The sequence below is a fragment of the Stegostoma tigrinum genome, chromosome 31, assembly GCF_030684315.1.
Source record: "Stegostoma tigrinum isolate sSteTig4 chromosome 31, sSteTig4.hap1, whole genome shotgun sequence".
NCBI lineage: Eukaryota > Metazoa > Chordata > Chondrichthyes > Orectolobiformes > Stegostomatidae > Stegostoma > Stegostoma tigrinum.
Window position 1 is genome coordinate 8,951,080 of NC_081384.1, and position 10,282 is coordinate 8,961,361.

Consider the following 10,282-nt stretch of genomic DNA (forward strand, 5'->3'; position numbering starts at 1 on the left):
CTAAGTGGACAACTGTTTGTTGTCTGTTATTGATGGTGGTGTCACATACTGGCTTGTGCCCTATATTAACAATAAACTAAAATCATTTCTGGTCTTCCTCGCCCATCATCCCATACGCGGTAATTTCAGCGACAGACCGATGACCAAGCTCAGAAATGCAACTATGTCTTTAACGGGCGAGCACCGGTGCAATGGGAAGTCTGAGCATGCGACCTTTTGAAAGGTCCCAAAACCGCGAACGTTCAAGGAAGAATTTTAAAAAAAGATAAAAAGTGTCATTCGTTGTCAACTCCATGGTAATGGGTACGTCCAACAGCTATGCAAGAATTGAGAGAAATTCAGCGCACTCGTGACTGGATACAGTGACTGAACACAGTGACTGAACACAGCTACCCGAATGAAGATGTCAAATACAGTAACACATTCGGTGCAGTTACAACGGGTACTGACCAGCCTGGGGAATAATCAAAGGCAACACGGTGTACACGTTGCTTAGAAGATTGCAAAGCAATGATCACCACAATCCGCCTGCTTTGATTCTCACTCACTTCGATAGGCAGCGACAGAAAGAAACTACAGGAGCCACGTAAATAAAACCTATCCAGCAGCCACCCACCGCTTGCAGAACACAGTTTCACGCACCCCTCATGCAGCTGGTCACCGCACTAGATATTGCAACGAGCTTCCTCCGATTTCCTTCAGCTGTCTTTATTTTCTCCTTACTTGATATTTGCATTTTTGTTATTTGGACACTCCCTGATCTCCCAGCTCAGATCACCAACGTTGCCAAAAAAACCAAAACGTCTTTACAGCAAGATAATTTGCCACTCAAAATAACACAGTTCCCACCCACTGGCTCGGCAATTTGTTTCTGTAATCGGATTCAAAAGTCATTGCTTTTTAAAAGCAAAACATACCAAGCAGTTTCAACCTTTAAAAAAGGTCTTGATTATAGGTAGGACACTGGATTTCACGCACAGACCCACTGCTGACAATCCCCGTTTTTGGCATGAGAGTCAGGTTGCATTGACTGAGGCCATTCAGTCCATCGTGCGAGTTCTTCGACAGAGCTGTCGAATTTAAAGTAAACCTCAGACGTACTGATGCGGTGTAAAGCTGCTGCTAACTATCTCACCTTGGTTTCTTGGTGGCTGCACACAGAGCCGGGTGACCGCTGCAGTTCTGCTTTCTGAGGCTCGCTTTCCGTCTCGCTGTTTTCTGTCATGGTCCGGCTGCATGGGACTCAAACCTCCCTACTTGCTCTCAGTCGCTATTGCGAACAACTCACATCCCACTCTCCAAGTTTTGTTACATTCCCCCAATGTAACAAACCATGCACCCTACCCCGCCCCCTCCACCGCTGATTGGCCTCTTCCATCCCTTAAGGCACGTGGCAGCCAGACAGACGCCTGTGATTGGTTCCTTCGTGGGAAGGGGCGTGGTGTGACCCAGGGCTGTGGGCGAGTCCAATGAAGCCAGTTGACCAGTTTCCGTGCAATCACCCGATTGTAGGCATTAACCTGTTCAGGAATGCGGTGACACGCCTCTGGAGCAAATGGGACTTGAACCCAGGCTCCCCTGGCTCCGAGGTAGGGCCATTACCACTGCAACTGAAGAGACTGCTATCATAGTTGTAGGCATTTCCCCATGGATCTGCCAAGAAAGGCTTGGTAGGCTGGAACTTTTTCACTGGAGCATAGGAGATTGAGAGGCAGCTGGCAGAAGTTTATAAAATGATGGGAGGTGGAGATTGAGTTAATGATAGTTGCCCTTTCCCTAGAAAGGGGAATTTCAAGATTATGGGGCATATTTTTGAGGTGAGAAGAGACAGATTTTGGAAAGATATGAGGGAGTGGTTTGCATGTGGAATGAATTTCTTGAGGAAGTGGCGGATGTGGGTACAATTACAATGCTTAACAGACGTTTGGATAAGTACATGAATAGGATGATTTGGAGGGGATATGTGCCAAGATCTAGCAGATAGAACTGTGTTTGTTTGGGGTTATATTCAGCATAGACTGGTTGGACTGAAGGGCCTGTTTCGCTGCTGTATGACTCTATGGTATTGCACACCTCTGGAGAGGTTGTATTCTGTGCTCTGGGTGTGATTAGAGATACAGAGACACTGAGATTGTGCAATGTGCAAAGAAGTCCTTCAGTCTATCTTGTCTGTATCGATCATTAAGCATCCATCTACTCTAATCTCATTTTCTCACACATAGCCTATAGCCTTCCATGCTATGGCATTTAAAGTACACATCCAAACATTTCTTATATGTCTTGCAGTTCCCTTCTCTGCTGTACTTAGAGTCAGGGGCATACAGCATGGAAACAGACTCTTCGGTCCAAGCAGCCCATGCCGACCATAATCCCAAACTAAACTAGTCCCACCTGCCTGCTCCTGGCCCATATCCCTCCAGACTTTTCCTGTTCATGTACCTATCTAAGCATCTTTTAAACATTGTAAATACCCTGTAATATTTATATTTCTTTGCCTGTTCACAAGATATGGGTATTCTTGAAAGGCCAACATTTATTGCCCAGCCCTAATTGCCCCTGAGAAAGGGGTGTTTGAGGGTACTATAGCCTCAGTGACCCCTGAGCTAGCATGTAATGGGTGCTACAAACATAGAAAGTGTTGAGAAACTCAGTAGGCCTGAGAGCATCTGCAGAGGGAGAAACAGAGTTAACATTTGGAGTTCAATGAAATGTAATCAGAGGGGACAATACCAGACCTGCTGAGTTTTTCCAGTACTTTATGTTTTTAGTTCAGATCTCCAGCATCTGCAGGATTTTGTTTCATGTCAACAGTGGAATTGCCTACAGATTTCTGTTTTCAATCATCATACATCAATCTCCAACGGAAGTGAGCTTTGCATCGATAGCAGGCTGGCTCGAGAGGGTGTAGCGGAGTGTCACCAGGATGTTTCCTGCGATGGAGCGTTTCAGCAATGAAAGGGAGACCAGATAGACTGGTGTTGTTTCCTTAAAGCAGAGAAGGCTGAAGAGGGACCGGATGGAGGTGGAACAAAATTATGAGGCGCATGGATAGGAAAATTGGGTAAACCTTTTCTCCTTAGTAGAGAGATCAATAACCAGGGGAAGTAGATTTAAGATAAGAAGCAGGTGTTTTGAGGGGATTTAAGGATGATATTTCTCACCCAGCAGATGTGGCATATGTGCAACTCCCTTCCTGTAAGGGTGGTCGAGGGAGAAACCATCACAACATTTAATGTGTATTTAGACAATCGCTTACAGCAACAAAACACTGAACACAATGGGCTAAGTGCTGGAAAATGAGACTGGAATATATAGGTGTTTGATGTGAACATGATGGGCTGAAGGGCCTCATTCAGTGCTGTAAAACTCTATGACTCCCTGTGGCTATGATGGTCCCGCTAACAGGATTAAGAGATCACTACTTTGTCTCAATAGACAACAATAATGGAGCAGTATGTTAGCATCTTCAAGAAAGGGACAGCACTTACAATACCTTCAAATTCAGTATAATTGACCCATTAAAACTGGATTTAGCTAAAAAGTTGTGCCCATTCTCAGTTGATCTCAATTCAAACTTTAATTTTTGTTTGGTGTATATCTCTATATGTGTAGCTCACCTTTTAAACGATTGATAACCTTTCTGTGTTATTTTCTACAATGGCCTTCCTAAGTAACATGCTACAATAATTATTATATCTAACTATCATGATTATTATATAGCCTTGAATTGTGATTGTAGTGTGCAGACTTTACAGTTGCAAAATGGGGATCTGTGGCTGTGATATGATTATTTGTGTTACAAGTGTTGCATTTGGCTACACAGTACTGAATATATCGAAAGGCTGTGACATAAGTAAGACACTTGAGGGATGGAGTGAAGTGCATGGTGTGTTTTTGAAAGAGTTTAGGAAAATGGGTGAAGGGAGTATAATAGAGTTGCTGGTGTAAGGACGGAGGACTTAAGATGAGTGATAACATTTTTATCTTGATAGCTGTAGTAGGATCATTAATTTTTTTTCCATATCTTGCGCACTAAGCTGGTTTTAATCTCCTCAGCCACTATCTTCGGAGGTATCCCCTCAGGGGACTTCTGCCTCCTGTCTCCCTGGGGTGTGGGAAGGGGGCCAAAGCTTATTTCTCCTGTCCACCTAGTCCCAGGTCTCCAAAGCGACACCGAAACAGCTGGGGGCAATTTGATCAACTATCCATTTGTGACTATCTATCTTTCTAAACTACCTTTCTCCAATCCTGATCAGCAAGCACTGGAAATTGTGAGGGTCAGTTCTACAGGTACCAGATTACTATTTCAGGGCAATCCTTGAAGAAAAACCAAAAGAATTGTGGATGCTGAAAATCAGGAAAAAAAAGCAGAATTTGCTGCAAATGTTCAGCAGGTTTGGCAGTATGTGGGGACTGTTAGTGGACTCAATATCGAGTACAACAGTTTTTGGACTTGAGCTCCCTCATGTCCTTACCTCAATCCCACACACCAGGCCTTGTTATCACATGGTCTGTTATTACACACACCCCATTGTTTGCTACTAACAGTGCCCGTTAACAGCTGGTCAGTCTCCTGGCCTGATCATTATCCACTCCTCTGTCAGTCCAACTGTTCTCCTCTCTCCTATCATTTACTCCTTACCTTTCCCCTCAACCCTATCCTCAGGATAAAAAAAACAACATTTTCCCCAGCTGCCACCAGTTCCGAGGAAGGGTCACTCAACCCGAAATGTTAAATCTGATTTCTCTCCACGGATGCTGCCAGACCTGCTGAAACTTTCCAGCAACTTTTGATGCCTTGACTAGAATAGTTCGTTTGGATCATTGGCATCCAACTTTTTAAGTCACAAGTCCTGCTCTTGATGTATATCCAGAGGGGAGACATGTTTGAGAGAGAACATAGACAAGAAAAACATTAGCTGACTCCAGAATCAACCAAGCAGCTAACACTAAACTTGGATGATCTGATGACTTGGGTGAGAAACAGAGGCAGAAGCTGCAATCGTTGGAACTGCACCTTGCCAAGATCCAGAGATTTCTGTGGCAGATAAGAGTGAAGAGAAAGACAACTGCTGATTCAACACACAAGATAACGGCCATGAACACGTGATAGCAGTTCCGGCATCTAAAAGGGAGGATATATTGATGGTTTTGGATGCATTAAATTCCAAAGCTGGGAAAAGACTGAAAAGATCTATTTATATTTTCCTGTTTTCTAATGCTGGTCGGAATACTGAATAAATTTCAGCATTTTCTTCCCTTTATTTTAGATTTGCCTGAATCTGTACCAGCTACTTTACTGACAGTTGTGATTTAATCTGTAGCCAAACTTGTGTTTGATAAAGATGTCAGAAATCAGAGTAAAATACAGTGACCAGACCTAACATATATTTACATTTTTGTCACTGTCAATATATCTTCTGACGTAGACGTTTAATTAAGTTCCGTACAGTGACCTCCTAAAAGATTTAAACAGGTTTGAAAATGGAGAAGGAATGTACATTCCCACACATGAGCCATATTGTAAAATGTACATTTCTCTCCTCATTATTAGGTCTGGTGCAGTTGTCAAGCACATATAATATGTTAAAATAACTAATCATGAAGGTTGAGAAAACAACACAACATTTCATAAGAGGTTAAAATATATAGGGAGATACCACAAGACAGTGACTTAGGTATCTCAATAGGCATTTCAAATCCTTGCATTAATTATCATCCAGACTCTGAGATGAGATTATTGGGCTGTGGAGCTGTAGAGTGCAATATTTCACTTGTTAATCCCTGTATTCTGGTTCTAGACTTGAAGGAGAGGTAGAAGGTAAAGTTTTCCATGGAACCAAATGAACATCAAAGGTGAGAGTAAACCTGAGTCAAGTTCAATGCAGATATGCATTAGCAAGGGTCAGAGTTATGCCATTGCACTTCTAAACTATGGGTGTTCTTGGCATAAAAGGGGTCAACTGAGCATGAGGGAAGAGCATCGTTTGTAAATTCACTGCTATAGCTCAGTTAGTAGTACCCATGCTTTTGAGCCAAAATGTTGTAGCTTCAAGGTCCACCACGTGACTTGAGCATACAACCTAAGCATCCGAGTTCAGGGTCAAGGGAGTGTTACGCTATCGGAGATGCTGTCTCAGGGTCTTTGGAACTCCCATCATGAAAAGGTCGTGGAAGCAGAGTCTCTAAATAGCAAGGGGATGAAAGGTAATCAGGGATAGGTGAGAATGCAGATTTAGGCTTACATTCAGAATAGTGAAGATCTTATTGAATGGCAGGGCAGGCTGGATGGGCTAAATAGTCTACTTCTATCTTGAATGGCTCTAATTCATGTGTTAGTACGCTGTCCTCTAGATAAGGTGTTAAATCCAGGCCCTCTCACCCTTGCCAAGTGGCCAATAAAAACCCTGTATATTATTTGAATAAGATTAGACCCTGATCCAAACATGCCTCAACCAACATCATTGCAATAGATTAGCTGTTTATCTTATTGCTATTAGTGGGACTTGGCTGTGCACAAATAGGCTGCATTGCTAAAGTAAGTATGCCACTAAATAGCTCACTGTCTATGAAGTGCTTTGCAATGTTCTGAGGCTGTGAAAGGTGTGCTACAAATGAAAGTTCTCTCTTGCTCAGTCATTCCCATGTACCATCCACCATCTTAAACTTCCTTCACTTCTGTCAGTAATGTTGTACAGTGGCAGCATACCATTGCCAAGATGCACTGCAGCACATTGTCAGGGCTCCTCCAGCAGCACCTTCCAATCCCATTAACTTTATCACAGAGAAAGACAAGGGCCTGGGAGCACGACCACCTTCAAGTTCCCCTCCAAGCCTTGTACTTGAATGAAACTTACAGGATTCTGAGGAGGCTTGAGAGGGCAGATGTTGAGAAGATGTTGAGACTCATGGGGGAATGTGGAACTAGGAGACATAGTTACAGAATAAGGGTACACTCATTTAGAACTGAGATGCAAAGGAATTACTGCTGTGTAGTGCTTAGTGAATGTCTGGAACTCTCAATCTACAGAAAATATTTAAAGAAGTGGTAGATAGATTTTTGAATATTGAGGAGTTGAGGGCTTTGAGGAGCTTTTACAAAAGAGTGTTAAGGCTTGGAGCACATCAGTTATGATCTGATAGGATGACGGGGCAGAATTTGGGTGCTGAAAATCCCATTCTGCTCCTATATCTTATGTTCTTATATCCGAAACTTCACGGTGCCCTGACTTGGAATTATATCACCATTCCTTCACTGTTACTGGGAAGAAATCCTGGAACTCTCTCCCTAACAGCATTGTGGATGTACCTAAACTAGATAGGTTGCAACAGTTCGAACAAGCAGGTCACCAACACTTTCTCAAGGGCAGTTAGGGACTGGCACCCAGATAATTTACCCTTTCTACTAGTGCTCATATCCTATAAACCACTATTCCAAAACTGTATCTGCAGTGCTACTTGAACTATCCCCAGCTCAAACAGCAGGTAATTTGGAATTAGTGCCAACTGTAGGCAACTTGCGTACTGTAAGGGATGGATGGTAAAGCTCTGGTAAGTTGGAACAATAAAATAATGTGAAACACAGCCACACCTTTAATAAAAGTAATTTGTGACCTCAGGTCTTGCCTTCCCTGAACAATATGGTTGTTGAGTCCCATTTGTTGCAGTTTGTGTGTAGAATCCTTTCATGTTACAAAACATGAACTGAGCTGTCGATTTTCAGCTGAGAACATTCACTGTTGCTGCTTTCCAAGTGATAACACAGAAGCGTTGCCAATAAAGATGATTACCATGCTTTTATTGACGCATAAATGTCATCCCTTTTACTTCCAATGATCCATGCATATTCATGAGCAGGAATCCATCTGCACAAGCCGGACAGTTTAACTTTTTCTACAGTACACTCCCCTTGGTTGTGTACAGAATAAAACAAAAATCAGTTACTACACAGTGAGGATGAGTGATTAAAGATCGAAGAGCTTGTTAAATGGCCCAAAATAGTTGTCACAATTAATATATTGATAACTGTCGTATTTCTAATTGATACCTATGGCAAGGCCAAATGTTAATGTGATGTGCCTGGTATCACCATTTGCCTGTGATAAGGCTGGCATAAATGGAAAAGACTGGAATATGGTGCGTAGTGGATTGAACAGGTTGTATATTTTGCTGAATTCTTTTACTTGTTCAAGGAGTTCGTAAGCGCTGCTGAGCTCATTGATGTTGATGTTGAGAACTGTGAGAACAGAATGATTTTTGATTATGGTGTAATTGGAGCAACTTTATTGAGTACGAATCCTCAACTGATCACACAAGAAACGGCACTTTCAGTATTACAGCTGAGAATCAGCATCCATATGTTCATCGTAACCAGTGTCGATGAGCATATGGAATGCTTGGGGCATTTCACAGGTCACTTCTTGCATCTAAGAATAAGTTTTTGAAAAATTGACTTTTACCATGTTCCTGTTGAGAGATATTGAAAGATTGTTTTAAATTGTCGTAACAGAGTTTTGCTTGACAGCAATATATGTCAAACTTTTCAATACGTGTTTCTGCAATCTTTTATACTTTATGATTGAAATTTAAACTGGTAATATTTTATGTTATGCTAATTTAACAGTAACAGTTTCAAGCAAGAGCTAAAGACATTTCACACAACTGCCCAAAATAAATTGAATGATGTAATAATTCTCCCCATGCTCAATTATTCACCTCCCTCACCTTGGTGGTGAAGTCATTAGACCATAGGCAAGATAATTGTATCAACAATGATCTAACTGTACAATTCCTTTAAAGTAACATTACATCCTAAGGGCATTTCACAAGAGCATTATGTATCAAAGTTTGACACCAAGCCACATGAGATAGTCAAATAGACGACCAAAGGTTTATTCAAGGTAGTCATTTTTAGGGATATCGTAGAGCAGCAAACAGCTACCACCAATGCAGGGAGTCATTAAACACAGGGATAGAAACATAGAAATACACAAACATAGAAACAGGAGTCGGCTATTCAGCCCTTTGAGCCTCCTCTGTCATTCAATATGATCATGGCTGATCATCCAACTCAGTCCCCTGTTCCTGCTTTCTCCCCCATACCCTTTGCCCCTTTTAACCCTAAGAAGTATATCTAACTCCTTCTTGGTGTCAAGGTATTCAAAGGGCCATCAGCGGATGAGCACAGATATCTGAGAGGATTGTAGTGGTGGAGTAGATTACTGAGTTAGGAATGAGGGGACAATGATGAGATTTGGAAATAAGGATGAGAATCTTAAAATCAAAGCAATCTTATGTTGGGGAGCAGGAGGGCTGGGTGATCAGGACCTGCCACAAATTTGGACTGTTATTGGGTGGAGGAGAGGGCTCAGAGCTCAGGATGCTTCTTTCTAATTAATCCCCCAAAAAACTTATGTCTGATACAGATATGAGAACAGTCAATCTCTTTAACAAGTTTAGAGATGTGAATTCCTGATGACAAGTACACATTGTGAGTAAGTGAACTTTGCAAATCATAAACCTGACCATGGTACATCATGATGACAAGGATTTTTGAAATTGTAATTATTCATTCATTAGATATGGGTATCTCTAGTTGAGCCAGCCTGGTTTGCCTTGGAGATGCTGATGGTGAGCTGCCTTATGAACTATTGCAGTTCAAGGAGTTTGTGATATTCAACCAGCAACAGTGAATGAATGGTGGTGTAGTTCCAAGTCAGGACAGTGAGTGGTTTGCAGGGGAACTTTCAAGTGGTGGTGTTCCCATGTACCAACTGTCCTTATCCTCCTAGAAGGTAGTAGTCACAGGTTTGGAAGGTGCTGCAGATGAAACCTTTGCAGATTTCTGCACTGCATCCTGCAGAAGGTTCACACCACTGTAACCATGCATCAGTAGTGTAAGGAGTGAATGCTAAAGGGGCTTGAAGAGCAATAATTGAGCAGGCTACTTTGTTGTGGATGGTGTCAGGCATCTCGTGTTTTGTTGGAGCGGCACTCATCCAGGAAGTTGGTAATCTTTCATAGTGGACACCTATATCCTTCAGGAGCCTCTCTACAATGACTGAAAAAGGGGAACGCATTATTTTCACAGCCACAATGTAAATTCTTAACACTTGTCAGAATACAGAACAGCTTTGTCTTTATGATATTTTGAATGTATTATTTTCTTATCAGAGTAACTGGTTAGTTGCTTAAATTAATTGGATTTAATTTGCAAAAGAAAATTGGGGTGTGCTAGCCTTAATTTTTTTGTGCCACAAGCTTCATCTCCAGGAAATGAAAA

At 42.0% G+C, this 10,282-nt stretch overlaps 1 protein-coding gene across 6 annotated transcripts in view; it reads right to left on the minus strand.

Annotated features, from left to right (window-relative positions):
* Positions 1 to 1,334, minus strand: part of LOC125466451 (SH3 and cysteine-rich domain-containing protein 2-like) — a 121,127-nt gene extending 119,793 nt beyond the window's left edge. For all 6 annotated transcript variants that reach the window (XM_048560972.2, XM_059638787.1, XM_048560973.2 and 3 more), the window contains exon 1: positions 1,136 to 1,334. In XM_048560972.2, coding sequence (XP_048416929.1) covers positions 1,136 to 1,225 — 90 coding nt within the window. In that variant the 5' untranslated portion in view covers positions 1,226 to 1,334. The remainder of the gene's footprint in view (positions 1 to 1,135) is intronic.
* Between the last annotated feature and the right edge of the window lie 8,948 nt (positions 1,335 to 10,282).